This window comes from Pelodiscus sinensis, chromosome 27 (genome assembly GCF_049634645.1).
Source record: "Pelodiscus sinensis isolate JC-2024 chromosome 27, ASM4963464v1, whole genome shotgun sequence".
In the NCBI taxonomy this organism is placed as follows: Eukaryota; Metazoa; Chordata; order Testudines; family Trionychidae; genus Pelodiscus; species Pelodiscus sinensis.
This window is the reverse complement of record NC_134737.1, coordinates 17,499,383-17,517,849: the sequence shown is the minus strand read 5'-3', so window position 1 is coordinate 17,517,849 and position 18,467 is coordinate 17,499,383. Positions and strand designations below refer to the sequence as shown.

The 18,467-nt window shown below is 46.5% G+C and overlaps 1 protein-coding gene across 4 annotated transcripts in view; it reads right to left on the bottom strand.

The window, feature by feature from the left end:
- Positions 1 to 1,029: 1,029 nt before the first annotated feature.
- Positions 1,030 to 18,467, bottom strand: part of LOC102452231 (potassium voltage-gated channel subfamily A member 2) — a 32,652-nt gene continuing 15,214 nt past the window's right edge. The window contains exons 2-3 of one of the 4 annotated variants that reach the window (XM_025185747.2): positions 15,500 to 15,607; positions 1,030 to 14,602 (exon numbers count right to left, since the gene is read on the bottom strand). In XM_025185747.2, coding sequence (XP_025041532.1) covers positions 12,940 to 14,439 — 1,500 coding nt within the window. In that variant the 5' untranslated portion in view covers positions 14,440 to 14,602; positions 15,500 to 15,607 and the 3' untranslated portion in view covers positions 1,030 to 12,939. Of the gene's footprint in view, positions 16,683 to 18,467 lie in introns of those variants that run through there. The other 3 variants (XM_014574699.3, XM_006125299.4, XM_075910059.1) reach the window with 3 other exon arrangements.

The window sequence follows — 18,467 nt, the reverse complement described above, 5'->3', positions numbered from 1 at the left end:
AAAATCTCAGTTAATGTCAGTTGGTCTAAATCAGTTATAAATATATCTGGACACAACATGTATACTTGGTGTTATGTTCCTGTTCATATTTTTTGAACTTAAAAGTTGACAGACAACCTTTATTACCAATAATATGTAATGTACTTTACAATGTTCCTGACATATATTTCAGCTTCCTGGATTTTTTTTCATCTGGCCTTCAGATATGAAAGGCAGAGTGATTTAACACCTGTTTAGATTTGTCATCCATGTGACGAAATGAAAAGTATGCCGTTTGCAATAAACTTTGCATAAAATAGTTAATTTGCGTTTAATTTTAATGGTTCAAAGAATGTCAGGCAAAATGGTCGGCCCTCACGCATGTTCACTTCATCAAATCTGGCCCTCTTTGAAAAAAGTTTGGACACCCCTGGTCTAAGCATTCTGTATAAAGGATCCCTAAACCTGTATCTCAGGGCTGCTTTCACTCTTGGAAGTGACAGCCTGCATGCATGCATCATAAAGTTTTTCCTTCTAGATTTCTCTCCTGCCTCACTGATTTGACCTCCAGCCTCGGTCCCTTCTGGGGGCTCTGTACCCCAGGGGAACGAGATTTCCCCCACAGCTTCACTTGCCTCCCTACTTTGAAGTCGGGGGCAAGTGTAGACATACCCCCTATTTTTCCTGCAGACCTGTTGTATAATCCTAGGCAAGGAACTTTGCTTTAGTTTCCCCTCCCACAGTCTTTGTGCCTTGTTTGTTATACTGTGAGACTCAAATCTTAAATATGTAGGTGCTTCCCAGGAAGTTAAGCATTTGAGGATTTCGGCCAAAGTTCTTTGAGACATAGAGGCTACGTCTACACTGGCATGATTTTCCGGAAATGCTTTTAACAGAAAGGTTTTCCGTTAAAAGCATTTTTGGAAAAGTGTGTCTAGATTGGCAGGACGCTTTTCCGCAAAAGCACTTTTTGCGGAAAAGCGTCCATGGCCAATCTAGACGCGGTTTTCCGCAAAAAAGCCCCGATCACCATTTTCGCGATCGGGGCTTTTTTGCAGAAAACAAATCTCTGCTGTCTACACTGGCCCTTTTGCACAAAAGTTTTTCGGAAAAAGACTTTTGCCCGAACGGGAGCAGCATAGTATTTCCGCAAAAGCACTGACAATCTTACATGAGATCGTCAGTGCTTTTGCAGAAATTCAAGCGGCCAGTGTAGACAGTTGGCAAGTTTTTCCGCAAAAGCAGATGATTTTGCGGAAAAACTTGCCAGTCTAGACACAGCCAGACTGTCTGCTTCTTACTATATGCCTGTGCAGTGCTTTGCACAATGGTGCTAGTCTATATTATGGGGGGAAGTCAACTTATGGTATGCAATTCCAGTGACATAAATAATTGGAGTAGCTGGAGTCAATGTACCTTCAAGTCAAACTTCGGTGCCTTTCCCACAGTGGGAGGTTGACGCTAGAAACTCTTCCATTGACTTCCCTTGCTCCTTGCAACAGCCCGGCGTACTGATGCTGACGAGGGGGGGGGGGGCGCCTCGGTGTTCAATTTAGTGGGTCGTTATTGGACCTGCTAAATCAAATGTCAGAAGATCCACCACCACAGCGTCAACCTTCCCACAAGTCTAAACATGGTCTTAGTTCAAGCTTCTGAATACACTGTATGACAGCTGATAATTCTTCTGAATAACTGGAGAATTTTGAGAATTATCAAGAAGTGCATCAGTTTTAAAAATCAACCCAATGGCAGCCAAAATAATGGTACCGATTTAGTTTCTTTTGACAAGTATAATTTATTTGCAGTTATTTGTATAAATGGTTTCTGGCATACTGGTAGATGTGCTGCAGTATCTTTTGTAAAGTTAATACTAGCACTCTGTACTTATATCACACTTTCCATCTCAGCATGCCTTACAAAGGTGGGTTAAATAGCACTATCTCCATTTTACACCAAGAGAAACTGAGGCATGGAGCGGTGAAGTGATTTGACTAAGGTCACGCAGCAAGGCAGTAGCAAACTCAGAAACTGAATCCAGAATTCTTGACTCCCAGTCATGTGGGCTAGCTGTTAGACAACACTGCCACCTTTGGGAGCTTAAACAGCTCTGATCTCATTGCTACCCTCTGCCTCTGCTATGAAGTATTGGCTTGGTGGATTTATTGGGTTATCTGTGAGAATTCACAGGTCAGAGGATTAGCAAAGTGACGATTAATACAGTTCAACTGTGCAGAGTAAAGTTGTAGGAGAGTGAATTTTTGAGCAATGGAAAATGGTTTTGAAACCAAGCACAGCTCCATTAATTTTGGAGGAACTAAGCTGATTGACACTAGATGCGCTGCCAAACTGGATCAGATCGGAGGTCCATCATCTTATACCTGACAGTGGCCAGCACTGGATGCTTCAGAAGGAAGCTTAAGATCCTCACAGGAGACAGCTGTGTGGTAATCTACCCCCTATATTGTCTCCCCCAATCACTATTAGGTAGAGATTGGCTTAAACCCTGAAGCGTGAACACCAGTGGAAATTCTGACCCCAGTTTTTTTATCAAGTAAGGATCAGCTGTTTCCAAACTGTTATCCAGCAGTGGGGAATACTGCTAGATTGACATCCCATAAACTGAATTAACAACCAGAGTTATCATTCTTTTAATAAACCAACCTTACATTCTTCAGCAAATCAATCTAAACATCACATGGACCCCACAAATAAATAGTTCTGTCTTGTGATCCGGTTAGACGACATTACTGGGACTGACAAGCACGCTGTTTATTTTCCCACAGACGGCACGTGGCTAACACTGTGATCTGCTCTTTTCTCAAAGTTCTTCCAATCCCTCTGACCAGTATTTTAGAATAAAATGTCACACTCTCTGCAAGGTCCCAGGCACTTTTGTCACCTAAGATGTGATTCCTTCTAGGAACAAGATCAGCATGTCAGAACCCGCCCCTCCCCATTTAAACAGAACACTGAGTAGATCCATATACTAACACTTGGCATGGCAAAGCAGTGTGTGCCTATGGTTAGGGCTGTGAGGTAGGAAGCAGGAAATCGTAGGTTTAATTCCTAGAACTGTGAGTTACTGCACCGTTGTGCCTCTCACTTCCTTTGTGTGTCTTGCCCATTAAAACTGAAAGCCATTTGGAGCAGAGGCTGTCTTGTACTAATACCATAGAGCATAGAGTCATGAGCCTAGAATTTGGGGATTGTTTGAAAACTCCAGTGTATGTGTTTGTACAGAGCCTGGCACAATGGGAGCCAAATCTCAGCTGGGACCGATACGTTCTACTATATTACAAAGAATTGACAACACTTTCCTTGCAACAGCCCCATGCAGGCTACGACTAGACTGCAAGCCTCTTTCGAAAAAGAGCATCTAGACGACAACCAGTACTTTCGAAAAAACAAGCCGCTTTTTCGAAAGAGAGCGCCCAGGCAGTCTGGATGCTCTGTCAAAAAAGCACAGTTTGCATTACAGAGCGCCTTTTCTCAAAAGAGCACTCTGGAAAAAAGGCGTTCTTTCTCGTAAAACAAGGTTTTCCGCAGGCAAAAAACTGCCGCGTTCTTTCGATTTACTTTTGAAAGAACGCGGCAGCAATCTAGACGCAGGGGAAGTTTTTTTGAAAAAAGGTCACTTTTTACGAAAAAACCCTGTAGGCGAGACATCCCCACAGTGAACTAACATTATTTCTCCTACGGGTTCTTTCTAAGAGGCAACTTAGCACCTGTGCTAAAATACCTCTGGTGGATGGCGACAATACAATGCAAACACCTCAGCTCAAATTTTCAAAGACACAGTTGTCACATACCTTCATTTTACATCATGATAACTCTTTGGAGGAAATCAGATCACACTCTATATCTTTCTTATGCATGGCCTGAATATTTGATTCATTTAAGCCACTTCCATTGTTTTCAGGAGTATGCAACTGACTGCTGCAGGAACATTTCTGAGGAGGGAGAATCCTATATCTATCTTTTACCATTCAAAATACACAGAAAATGACACGTATGTCCAAAATTTATTTGCTTTTCTTTGTTTTCCACCCAGGACCGATGCCAAAATAAATCCTCAATAATATACATATTTTTTGTTAATTGTTGCTGATATTTACAAAATTTGTGATACTCTATGAAGAATAAATTATGTACACTCATGATAAACCAGACAGCAAATGTTCATTCATAATATATATTTACACAGATATATGTATATCTATATACAAACGTCTCTTATTGACTTCGCATCTCTCAGCTAACAGTGTCCTGTCACTGCTGGGCCATCAATATAAATGTTAGAGTCTATACAGACTGTGCAAATCAGATACAGCTGGTGTCTAAAATGTTGTCTAGCAAACACATGGTTAAATGAGTTGAAATTTCCATGAGCCCTCCTTCCACAGTTTACAGGCCTCTCTCCATTATTGGTGCCATTTCTCCAGTAACCATGGAGACAAAAGGTTCTATTCCAGCATCATTATTACAAGTCTTTCTTGGGTTTCCTCTTCGTATTGATTCTCTCAAATTAGGCAACACATGCTTATTTAAGCCAATATCTTTTTTTTTAGCTTGAATCGTAATTTGACATTGTAAAACATCTACAAAGTCTCAGGCACTAGGGAAGCAGGTGCAAACTACTAATTGTGGTTGTTATGCTTGGTTAAAAAAAGCCATGCAAGTTTTGAAATAATTTGCAGTTTCCATCTATATTTCTACACATTCAGACCTTGGAATGAAACCATTGTTACATTGCTACATTCAACATCGCCTTGAAGCCAAAACATACCCAGGAAGAGAAACATGAATGAAGGAATTTACATGTGGCCACCTTTCCAGGAGCTGCAGGCCAGATGCTCAGCTGATGTAAATTGGTGCAGCTACAATGGCACCAATTTAGAGCCGCTCGGAGTCTGACCGAATGTCTTACGATGCGCTGCTGCCAAGATCTCAGCACCTGCAGCTCCCCTCGATCGGAAGGGAGAGTGTCCAGGCAGCAGCATGCTGGGAGGGATGCCAAGATCGTGACTGCAGCTTGGAAGAGCTGAGACATGTTCTAATGCAGAGCCAGCTGGGAGACGATTCTTATATTGGCAGTGTGCGGCCGATGCACTAGAGTTCACACAGCGCCCGGGAGGCAGTGGGAGGGGGAGAGGGCAGGCAGCATTTCAGCATAAGATCAAACAGAGGGTAAGGTTTGCTCCCTTGGACTGAAGTATTGAGAGCTTAGTGTTCCCATTAGGGGACAGTCAGGTGTCTGGGGCAGGACCTGTCTCTGTGGTATTTGCTCCAGGAGTGTGTAGTGGAAAGGGGTCCTGATCCCTGCTTGGAATCCCTGGACACTACCACAGTAGAAATTAAAAGCTGCAGCAACAAGCGCTGGTCAAAGGGAAGAGAGTTCTCTGCTCTGGGGAAGACATTAGCAGCTACAAGGTGTGTGAGGAAGGAGCGGTCCCTTGCTTATGTGGAGCTTTCAGATCCATGATGAATACTAGGCCTAAACTTACAGATCTTGGCTAGTTCCCTCTTCATTGCCCCCACCCCTGGCGGCATGGTCAACTGGTCCTCTCCTTGGCACATACACAGATTGCACCCCCTTCAGGGATGGAGGATGTGGGGAGGTAACTAACTCTGCTCTGAGGAGCATTAGAAACTGTAGTGATGCTCCCTGGAAAATTCACAGGATCCTGGGCAGTGTTCCCTGTAAGCTGAGTGCTTGGGAGGTCACCCAGGAGAGAGTCCAGTACCACCCAGCTGATTCGCAGAGCACCCACAACCAGCAGCATGTGTTTCTACTGATTGTGTATATGTGCATGTCTCAGTGCACATAACAAAATTTATTCTGCACATAGGTGGAAAAATTTTGAGGGTCCTGAGTAGAATACGCTCCAGAGGATTACTTCTCCACAGCTCTATATATGTGCTATCCATGCTGTATTCTGCATTCTTAGGTATATGCATCCATCCCTGAGTTCTGCTCCAACTCTCCCTGGTGTGAGGGTTCGGAGGAAGGAAGCATGAGCGTCCTTCTTTATGGTGTTATGGGACACCATAAAGTCATCATCGGCCAACAACTTTGCTAGACTGGCCATGTGCTCCGGGTGCATGAACAGCACCTCCCAAAACATTTGTTTCCGAGCTGAAGGAAGGACTGAGGCATGCTGGGGGCCAGAGGAAGCGATTTAAGGACATGCTGAAGGCAAACATGAAAAAGTGCAGCATCGGTGTCAACACTTGGAAGACTCTTGCCCGGGACCATCCCCAGTGGAGAGCAGTAATCCATGAGCGGGTGGCACAATGTGAGAGGTCTCGCTGCCACGCAGATGAAAGAGAGGTGATGAAGGAGAAAAAAGGGACAAAAACTGTGTTGCGCCCATCCAACAGCCACCAGCACCTGCCCCGTCTGCGGTAAGACCTGTGGCTCCAGAATCGGGCTGGTCAGCCATCAATGGATGCACAAGGAGGAGGGTGACAGGAAGATGTCCCGCTCGTTAGTGAATGACCGCCAAGACAGATGGGACCATTAAGACATTCAAACCTTACAGGGTTGAAATTCACAATTGTAGGAAATCACATGCTCTGTTGCTGATAAATCCAATAACCCACAGTAATATCTACCTCAAGAGATTTTTTCATGACCACTATAATTTGATGCAGTTGATGTATCTTGCAACACAAACAAATCCCTTAAATCATTGGTTTGGATTTACCTACCTAGTTACATACACACTAGAAATGGGCCCAACTCATAGACTGGCAATCTCACAACGTTTCCAGGATACTGGGGGGTTTGTTCCCTCTGCTACAGAAAGAGAAAGAACAGCTGTAAGGCCAGGATCTGAATACTCTCATTATTTGAGAGGGGAAGGTGTTTGGTTCAACCTATTTCAAATTTGGATCCAGATTTCTTTCTCAGTTTGGGCCCACCTCTAACTGCATTGCGAATTCCAGAAAGTCTAGGAGATGTTGGTAGTAATTTCAGTGTTTCACCTAGGAACCACTTGGTCACAAAACAAGTCCCTTTCTGAAATATTCCCTCCTCTGTCTTTTTCTTTCCTTCTGTGTATTTATGCACAAATATGCCCATATTTATACACCCACATGCTATATGTGTGTAACACCATTCTTGGGATCTTTTTCCTGATAGACCTAGTATTAGAGTAGGCCTTGGAAAAGGACCTAAAACTAACTGCAGAGATATATACTTCTGAGAAAGCCTATAAGCCACAGTTCTATACACTGAGATATATTTTCCTATCAGCTAGGATGTGACAGGAATTCACCAGTTTGCCAGCCTATTGTGTGTGCACTTAGTGCTACCATTATGTGGTGTGCAGTGTGAGACACTAGGGGCCTGATTTCCATTTCCAGGGGACGTCAAAGATGTTTGGGATACTCGGGACCCCTGAAAATCAGGCCTGAAGTCTCTCAAACTCAAAACAGCTGCCACTTTTGAACACTTCTTCCAAGTCACACAAGTGGCCAGGAATGATACCCAAGTCCCTGAGTACTGAAGTCAATAGGTGTCTAATTTCTTTATGCATGGGCTACATTTGGGCCTTCTGCTTGCCATACCCCCTGATCATCAGTGCACTCTTCCCAGGGAGCCCCCTGCAGACTCTTCAAGCCCCCAGAGCAGGCTGCCCCAGGCTTTCTTGCAGGCACCTTGCCTGGTTTCAAATTTAGCCTATTGCAGCTCATGAACCATATAGGTTCCTTCCTCCCTCTCAGAGCCCTGAGCCAGGTAGCAATGATTTTAATCTAGCTCAAGGCAAGAGAAAGGCTGAATCCATAGCTCCTGGCTCCAGGGAGCATTACTGTAATATTCACCGAACTCCTTGGATGCGCAGCCTATTTGGAGAAAGGGCATTGATGGAGTCTGCTAGAGAAAGGGTTGGGCTGATCTACATTTGATCTCAGTTGGCTCATGAAAAAACCAACAGCACCCTAAAACAGAGGCTATGTGGAAGAACTGCACTTGCTGCTCCGCTGTGATGTCTTCCAGCACTCTACAGCAACAGCCCAAAACACTGGAGTCTGCAATCTGCACTTGGGCAAACCAATTATCGGACCAGTTCCTGGTGTTCTGACTCACCTGGGACACTCTCTGCCTCTGGGCAAAGGATCAGCATGAGACCTTTAAGCCACCTAAGTCCTCAACAAAAGCAGTACAGACCATGTGACGTCTTCTATTTTGGGGGGCTGGCGTGAAGGCCATCCCCAATGTGCTTATTAAGATTAATTATTAGAGACAAGCGCTGATACAACATTTTGTATCCACATCTCTATCCACAAGAATGAGCCACGGATCTTTGCCTCAGCCTCCGAGGATATGGATACCCACAGCTATATAGCCGATGGCCACGGATCTGCAGGGCTCTATTGATGAGGACCAAAAGAGCAAACTGCCAAGAGGAAAAGTAATATACTGGCTTCAGCACTTGCTGGTATTCAAGACCACATAGCGTGGATGAGTCAATTAGGGTAACTCAGGATCCTAAGTCCCATTGGAAGCCAAGAGGGTTTAGGCACTTTTGAAAAAAGTACCGTATGCTTTATTGAAAGTTAGAGTCTACGGCACTTTTATTTTACCTCGTCTCTCTGGGGATACGTCTACACTGCAGAAAAAAGTCAGAAAAGATCATTTAATTTGCGTATCTTTTTCTGCTTTTTTTTCCGAAAGAGGCTTTTCCGAAATTTGGCCTGTCTACATGGGGCCAAATTTAAGAAAAAAAAACCTCCTCTTTTGGAATATCCCTCATTCCTCTCACTGAGAGGAAGACAGGGAAGCCGAAAGAACACGTCCACCTTTGCAGAAACTGTTCCGAAAAAGCGGACGCCTTCTTTGGATGCGGCAGAGTTTTTTCGGGATACCTCTGCTATCCCAGAAAAGCCCTGCAGTCTAGACATAGCCTGGGCATCAGTTCCTCCACCACAAATGTCCTGAATGACTCTGGGCAAGTCACATAGGCCCACAACCTCAAAGGTTTTTAGACACCAGCTACATTGCACAGCAAACCTGGGCACTGATTCAGGTCTGAGCTCAAGCCCCTTTTCTGTCCACACACAAATCAGTCTGACTCAGGTCACTAGACACTCAGAACCCATCTAGGATTCTGCTGAGGGCTGGTCAAAGTTTGAGTCCCCTTGCAACTTTGGTCCAAGCCCTGTTATTTTGCAGTGTAGCTGCAACTCCCACCGCAGATTCAAGTCAGAAGTCTGCAGAATGCAGCCTGGACAAGTTAGCGTGGCTGTGAGTCCGGGGTCCAGCAATTGTAAATCCAGGTTTACTGTGGACTCAGACACAGGCTTGGAACCAGCAAGTTCACAGCTCTGGGTCCCCAGAGACCGGACTGACAATGGCACATAGATGGACCCAAAGATACAGAGGTCAATGGGAGTTCGGTGCCTAAGTATGTAGAAAATCCCACCAAATGGCAAGATCTCTAGGTGCCTTTAGAAATCTGGACATCTCTGTCTCTGCCTTAGTTTCCCCTCTGCAAAATGGAGATAATATATTGCTCTACCGTACGGGGTGCTGTCAGGGTAAATACATGACAGACTCCCGGGTGCTGAGATGCTACAGCGATGGGGACGAATAAGACCCTTCAATTGATTTCAGCCGGCTGGCCTCATGGGGAATTGGCACTGAGCTGTGAGTGGCACTTTTTTAGCACCATTGCTACAGAATACGTATTATTTAATGATTCTTTTAATTAGGCTTATTGCTTTTGTTTTCTAATATCACACTGTTAGAGGTAAAAATGGCTGGGTGTAAATGAAGGAGACAAAATACGTCCTTTTTTTGTTCATTGCTGCACAAATGAAGCAGGAGAATTAAGACCCTTATTTGCACTAGTGCAGCCATACATGGGGGTGCGGGGCTGCTGCAGCACCTTTGGGCTCCCGGTCTCGCCTAGCGCTCCAAGTCCCAGCTGCCTCCCCACGTATCATGGGCTCTGCTGCCAGCCCTGCGCCTGAGGACCCAGCTGCTGCCCTGTGTTCTGGGGGCTCCGCTGCCAGCAGCTCTGCTTTGCCCCTGTGTGTTGGGAGTTCTGCTGCTAGCACCGGGCCCAGGGTCCCGGGGGCTGCCCCACACACCAGAGCTTTGCTCCTGGCCTCAGCTGGGTGGGGAGAGAATGGGGTAAAGGGTATGTCAGCATCCTCATGCTTAAAAATGGTCCCGCGCCATCAACTGCAGCCCGGTGCTGAGCGCCATGCACTGCCACCGAAGGGCTTTGCACCTGGCAGGCCCTTTTACCCCGACTGCAGAAGGTTCTCTCATCCCAGTTCTACTGAGTCAATCTGCACTGCTTGTACAGGTGAAAATCAGGAGTCACTTCATTCGGATCAGTGGCCTGACACTGATGGAAGGGAGAGGAGACTCAGGATCAGGGCCATCTTTGGAACCATTGCTGTGGACTACAGTAGTACCTGGATTTGACCAGGGACATTAGAATGTGCCAGACCCAAAGTGCATTGAAGTCGATGGGCCCTTAAGGCCAGTTCAGCATGTGCGTAATGTTACGTGCACCCTTAAATGCCTCCCAGGACTGAGGCCTGAGAAAAGGTAAATCGTCGCTGGCCAGCTAGCTAGAGGCTGAGATCTGCTCTACAGATCTGACAGCTGGCCACAGCACCCACAGGAGGAGGAGGTCCCTTCTTTTGGATGGTTTATCAAATGATGGGGAATTTCCCTTCTCTTCTGCTGCTGTTGAGATTGTCAGCTCCGCTTCTGGCCACGGAAACCATGGGAAAATGGGAGCCAAAGAAGGCTGTGCATGAAGCAGGGGCTGATCGATATAATCCACTAGAAACACTCGTGGGAGGCTCCCATCTAGTCCAGAATAAAATGGGAATTGTAAAGGGAATAGAGGAAACCCTGAGGTCTTTATGCAGGCAGAACCCCCTGGCAACCCAAGGAGATGGGGAGGTGGTAGGATTGGAGACTAGGCCAATACAGAATAGGGGCTCCAAGATCTAAGGAATGGCTGGACCAGCTGTTAGACCCATCCCCTGCATTCACCCTGTGCAAAGCAGGGCGTCACATTCAGCCTGTGGCTCTGAATTGCTGCCCAGGCCTTATGCTGACTCTTTGCAAAGGATGCTTCAGCCAGGGTGGGCATTCATGGTCCAGCACAACAGGAGGCAGTTCTACTCTGGGTTGGCAGGGCTCGGCAGAGGCTGCCCAACGCTGCCACACAGTTAGGGCCCAGGTGCATTTTCAAAGGATGCGCTAGAAGGTAGAGCTCGGGAATGATGGGAAACTCTTGCCCAGTGATTAAAAGCAAGGGGCCAGCTTCCACCTCCACTGACCATCTCAGTGAGTGCAGCGCATGAGCCATGCTGCCCAAGTGTTGCTGGCTGTTTGGCATATTGTTTTGGAGCAGAGGTCACCCACAGGGCAGCAGCGTTCCAGTACACCCTGAACTCGTCTATCACATATACACAAACCAGTTTCCACCAGGGAGGATCTGGCCCATAAATTGCCTTGTGCCCGTGTTATAGTGCATAAGCTCATACCACATTTGCATGGATATCACATATAAATTACATACGTCCAGCTCAGTCCTTCGCCGGTGTCCCTGGCTCTGATTCTGACAGAGCCCATTCACACCAGCTGAGAAGCTGTCCTGATCATTCTAGAGGCAACACAATATTGTATAATGCAGCTGATGGTTGCAGAACAATAGCGTCAGGAGTTCTTTAACACACAGTGCCACCTGTCCTTTGTGCCATCTCTGGTCAGCTGCAGAGTCCTGCTTGTGACACCAAGATTAATTGCTAGTTCCACCTCATGTGATGAGCACAGGTGCTTAACTTTCAGCTCTCCTTCCTTCACTTGCCCAGTTCTGTGCTCCAGGCCTGTGAATACCAGGAAGAACCCAGCAACCTTTGCCTTGCTTCTTACATTTAGTCAGTATCTTTAACCCAGCCTTGTTTCTGTGTTTTGTTTTGTTTTACTTCCATGAATCTCCTCCAAGCCTTCGGAGAATCTATAAACACTATAAACATGAATACTGTATGGTCTACTAAGAAAATAGATATTTGTATGTATATTCGTTATTCAGACTCATGCAACAAATATCCATGCAGCAGTACTGTATTACTGATTACATTTCACTGCAGTATAAATATATTATAGGCCACAGCAGAGTTTGCTCCGGTATTCTAAAAAAAGATGCTTTTTTCAACTCATTTTGAATGTGTCAGTAGATGTGTCTTTGGTGACCCTTGAAATAGTGAAGATGGAAGTGTCATCTTAAAAAAAAACCCAGAAAAAACGCAGGCTCTTGATTTGTTATGTGTCCCTTCCTATCACCGGCATAGAAAATTGAAGACTTACTAACTAGAGTTCTGCCATGCTAATTGTCTCTCCCCAGGTCTCACACTGCAGTGGGTAAAGCCATTGCTGCATGCAGCATTTTCAGTTATGAAACACAAGCCTGCATGATGTATTGCAGAAATCTGAACCTTACAGGAATTCGGACTCCTGGCTGTATGCTCCTTTAATTAAACCAAGCATGACCTATTCCTATGAATCCATAAGCTTGGAAGCTAGATGTGTGCTATTTCCTTGGGATATAATTTTGTATGCTGAGTGCAATGAAATGCTTTTTCTGCTTGACATTTATGGGTACTGTTGTTTACATGAGGTTTCTCCACAGACTTTTTTGTTCAAGATCCCTGGGATTGCAAGTGATGTGATTTTGTTTTGAATGCCTGTGTGTTCCATATCTCTGGAAACCCATAAACTTGTGATGTTAAAAAAAACACAATTTGTGCATGAAAGCTTATTCGCTGTCTAAATAAAAAGTTAGAAAGTCACTTACACAACTATTGCTTCCCATGCAGAACCAAATGCAGGCTGTAGAACATACTGTATTAACTACAATGCAGGGTATTATGCAATAACTGCAATTGTTCCACTTCAGCTTTAAATAGGTTACCAGGCGGTAAGGGCTAGACATCGGTTAGCATTTTGGTGATATTAACGTAATTTGTGTTAGCCAGGGTGCAATTGGCTGTCTTCAAGTTCTCCTCTCTAAAGTCTTCATTACTGTTGTTTACACCTTCCTGTATCTCCATATAATCAGACTTACTAATAGTGGAGGCACTTCTGCTTTTCTTGAGGTCAGGGGAAGAAGGGATCTTTGGGCAGCTGGTCACTTGCAAATATTGGGCTTGCTCCTCTCCTTCCGTCTCGCGGTGATAGAAGTAGTTGAAGTTGGACACTATGACCGGCACTGGTAAGGCAATCGTTAACACACCCGCAATGGCGCACAAGGAGCCAACTATTTTCCCACCGATGGTGGTGGGGACCATGTCTCCATAGCCAACTGTGGTCATGGAAACCACAGCCCACCAGAATGCATCCGGGATGCTGGGAAACTGAGACTCGCTCTCATCAGCTTCTGCAAAGTAGACGGCACTGGAGAAGAGGATGACACCAATGAAGAGGAAGAATATCAAGAGGCCTAGTTCTCGCATGCTGGCCTTGAGTGTCTGCCCCAGGATCTGCAGCCCTTTGGAGTGCCTGGATAGTTTGAAGATCCTAAAAACCCGCACCAAGCGGATGACTCGGAGGATAGCCAGGGACATGGCCTGCTGCCCTTGTTGGCCATCCTCTGGTTTCTCAGCCAGTTCAGTCCCTAGGGTGATGAAATAGGGGATGATGGCGACAATGTCAATGATGTTCATGATGTTGGTAAAAAACCCGGCCTTGCTGGGGCAGGCGAAAAACCTTACCAGGAACTCGAAGGAGAACCAAATGATGCAAAGAGTCTCTACTATAAAGAAAGGGTCTGTGAAAGAGGTGGACTTCTGATAGCCCATGGTACTGTTGGAATAAGGGTGGTGGCTTACCCCGCTGCCATGCATGTCGTCGTTCTCATCCCGAAAAACAGGCAGGGTTTCCAGGCAAAAGCTCACGATGGAGATTAAAATCACCATGACGGAGACAATAGCTATAATCCTAGCCGGCCCTGAGCTTTCTGGATACTCGAATAGCAGCCACACTTGTCTCTGAAACTCGTTCTCCGGTAAAGGTCTTTCTTCTTCCTTAATGTAGCCTTCATCCTCTCGAAACATCTCCATGGCTTCTTCCCCAAGTTCATAGAACCTGATCTCCTCCGAGAAGATGTCCAAGGGCACATTAACTGGCCTCCTCAACCTACCACCCGATTGGTAATAGTACAAAATAGCATCGAAACTGGGTCTGTTCCGGTCAAAAAAATACTCATTACGGAGAGGATCGAAATATCTCATTCTCTTTTTTGGGTCCCCTAGTAAGGTCTCTGGAAACTGAGCTAGAGTCTTGAGCTGGGTTTCAAAGCGCAGCCCTGAGATGTTAATGACCACCCTCTCGCAGCACTCATGATCCGTTTCAGGGTTATAGGTGTCCTGCGGATGGCCTGCCAAGGCTGCTGCTTCATCTGTGGGATCTCCAGTAGCAACTGTCATATTTAGGTTTAAAAGCAAGCCTTAATCTAAGCTCTTCCGGCGCCTGATGGTGGGATCGGATCCAGGGGAAGGCTGCTATCCTGGGAAAGGACAAGTTCATAGGTTTGGAAGCAGCTCATGAAAATTCAGAGGGATGATCAGGAAAGGGAAATACTTTAGCCTGCTGAGAAAGAGAGAGATGCAATGAAGTCATGTGTATTAGGAATCTGCCTCTGTTAGAATATACTTCATATTTCTCAGCTGATTTTAATTTGCCTTCTCCGTGCAAAGTTTGAAAACTCCTGTCCCAATATCTGTTGCTGATGAAAAAGCACTTGAGGAAACCTTTCTAGTGACATCGAGAGAAACATTTGCAATGGCAAATTCATATTTGGGGGGGGGGGTTTAAACACAAGAAAAAATCACTGACTAAAAGGCTTGCTATCTTTTCAAAGGACTAAACTCTGGATGCCAGTGAAAAAGAATAAGATGTAAAATAGTTTCTGCTCATGCACTTTAGGGCTAGAAATCAACCATGCAACAGCGGGCAAGTCAGTGTTTACCTAGAGGTGCACATTCATGGCTTTAACTTAAACGCACTCATAGTTCTTTTGCACTGTAAATCAAACTGCAAGTCAACATGCTTTGCTATAATCATTTTTCTCTCTGTCTTTAGGCACTGTAGCCAAACGGTTTGGTTTATTTATTTGTGCAGCTAATTAATTTGCACACACCTGTGCTAGCTGACAGTTGGACTCCTGCCTTTCCCTTCCTCCAGCTCTTTTCTTTGGCTCCTCTCCCCTCATACTCTGCAAACCACCACTGCGTACAGAAAACAAATTGCATTACCTGGAGAAGCAAATCTCAGTGTCTCTTACTGACACAGCTTAATTGACTCGGGGGAAATCCTAGAGAGAAATACAGGCTTCCAAAATCGCCATAAGTTCCTCTCTTCGAAGTTCAAAAGAATGGTGAGTCATTGTAGGAAGGGTGGGGGGAAGGAGCGGAGAGGTCTGGGAATGAGGTGGGTTTGGTCAGGCAAAGAAGGAAAAGCCTCTTGAGGGCCGTAGCAGCTCCTTACTTCACAGCCGATGAGTGTCTGTCTGAAGCTCTCTCTGTGATGGTAGAAAGATGCTAAGATCAGCACAAACCCTGATGTCCCCAGTGTCCTCCGGAGGTGTGGCGCTGCCTGGAAAAAACAGCAGGAAGGTAAAGAGCTGGAGGTTGCTCTAAAGCCCCAGTTCCTAGAGGCAACCTTCTTCCTCCTGCAGGCTGTTTTATGAGTCCTCACTGCTCTGGATTGCAACAAGAGCGAAGGACTGAGAGCACCCGTGGCCACGTTAAAAACCGAGCTACATCTCTGTCTGTCGCCTGCCTGGCGGCCCCTCGCATAAAACAAATCCACCCTGCACGTGGGAATTAGCGCCGGGGGTCGCAGGGGCAGCCTGGCACCGGGTGCTGCGCAATGTGATCTCGATCGTCTTTCTCCTCACCAGCGGATCCTGCCCCCTGCCATGATCAGCGCCTCTATCGCTGCGCCAGCTTCGCAGTCACGCCGCCCCTCCACGGGTGAAGCCTGCTACCGGACTCTCATGCACTAGCGTCTTCGCAGAGGCTTCAGTTGACAGCCGGGTGTGATGCTCAGCATTGTCTCTTGAGCTTTGCTCTCCAAACAACGCCCCCTCAGCCCCACGGGAGCTCAACTTCTGCGGCCAGAAATTGTCCCTGAGACCTTCATGCCCAAATCCCCAGCACAGCATGGCTGCATGTAGCATGGTCAAACCCAGATAATCCCAGCCAGCTGGGACGCTGCTTTGGAGGACAGTGTTTTGCATTGCAGGGAAGTCCAACCAACCATTTTCCTCCCAAAGAGAGAATCTCCAGCATCCCTTCTTCAGCAGCAGACAGCAGCCGGGCTTGCTACTTTGAGCCAGGATTAGAGAACTAGGGAGGGGAGTCAACTGGAATATAACCCTTTGCTCCTAGGTTCCTAAGCAGCGATTTCTGCATGAGCCTGGGCAATTATGCCTCTTGCTCTGTCTCTTCATTATCCACCTGGCAGGCTTTGCTCCCCATCCCCCTTTTGTTTGAAATCTCCCATTTCCTCCCCATTCTCCTCACCCTGCTCCTTAGGCACTAGAGAAAATAGTACAACCCTGACAAGGCTTGCAGCATTCAACTGCTTCACTTAACCCTTTTTTAACAGGCCTGCATTAGGGAAGATTAACATTTACACCACGTCTCCCCCCTCCCCACTTTCCTCCTCCCTGCAATGACTTGTTTGGAGAATCTGGCCCTTTCAGCCCCTTTCAAGAATCTTTTTTTTAAGCCAGGAAGTGCTGCAAAACTGACAAGCCTCCTATTGGACCCAGTTTCCTCTGCAAGACAAACCAAACCAACTAACCTTGATTTACATCGTTATTTTTCCTTTGTCCATTAAAACAAGCAACCCCCCCCCCAAAAAAAAACCACCCCACAAATCAATGCTAGTGTAGCAGCAGAAATATTTCAATACTTGGATTATTATTTCTATTCTGTATCTGTCTGTAGCAAAACAACAACAGCTAGTGCATATCGGACATAGTGATGGTGTCCTCTCAGCACAGCCTTTTTCAAATAGGACCCCCCCCATCCATCTCTCTGTACTGCTGGATGATTTCATGCATTCCTGGCTCAGGAAGGTTAGAAATAAGTGGGGTGATGGGAGCCCCATCCTTTGGTCTGCTTCGCGCTCATTGAGGGTTTTTTGGGGAGAGATGTTAAAAACACCAATATTGCATGCACAGACCTGATTCAGAATCAAGCTTACTGCTCAGGATGCGCCGTTCCCCACATTTCAGTGCGCTCAGCATGATTTCGGAGGGACTGAGGGAAGATCGCATGCAACGGGGGAAAGGTCGTGTTTGCTTAACCCTTTCCATGCCAAATAGGAAGCATCCGTTCTCACAGCTTGTGGTAACCCTCTGGTTAACGGGGAGAAAAGGCAGCGACTTACAATTGGTTCTGCAGTCAGGCATGCAGCGAATACATAAGGAGCTGTCTGCACTAGGGTAGCGTTCCTTACCTGGGAACAGCAGAGACTAACTTAAAGGGGACACGGCTAGGAGGCGGGAGGCAGGAACTAGATGGCAAAACTGCACTACTGCTTCTGGCGCTGAGCCGCCGCACACTGCAGAATGAATATTCATCTGGTTAACACGACATGGGGTTTTCTCCCTCCAAAGCAGAGACCAAGTTTCCACCCACTGGGAAATACTAAAATCCTTGTTTTGTGCCATTATTGAACCTGGTTCCGTGGCCATATTCTATGCAAGAGTCTGCAACTGTCCTTTTAAGATTCTGAAGGGTGACGAATAACCAGCTCCTCAGGATGGAAGCGTTTAACCGGTTCCCTGAAAAGCGTCAGCTTATCGGTTTCTGTTACGGTTAAACTCTTCTGCCCTGCAGGCACATGCCAACTCCCACTGCACGCTAGCTCCCAGGAAACAGTAAGTCTGCTGCAGGCCATTGTGAATATGCTAACCTGGGCTGCCTGGGGCAGCCTCCCCTCAGTGAGTCACACCCAAAATTCCCGTCCCCGTCCAGACACCAGTGCAGTGTCCAGGGAAACTGAGGCACGCACACACAGTGTTCCAAAGAGGCTGGCGAGAGGCTGTTCTCAGTAGTGACAGATGGGAGAACAAGGAGCGATGGGCTCAAGTTACAGTGGGGGAGGTCTAGGTTGGATACTAGGAAAAACGATTTCCCTAGGAGGATGGGGAAGCCCTGGGATGGGTTCCCTAGGGAGGGGGTGGAATCTCCATCCCTAGAGGTATTTAAGTCTCAGCTTGACCAAGCCCTGGCTGGGATGATTGAGTTGGGGTCCTGCTTTGGGCAGGGGGCTGGACTCGATGACCCCGCGAGATCTCTGCCAGCTCTATAATTCTATGATTCTAGAGTTACTACAGAACAGCACAGAACAGTAAAAATCACATAACAGGATACTACCCTCCGAGAGGCTCTGGGGGACAGACCCATAGTCTCCTACAGACAACCACCTAACCTCAGGG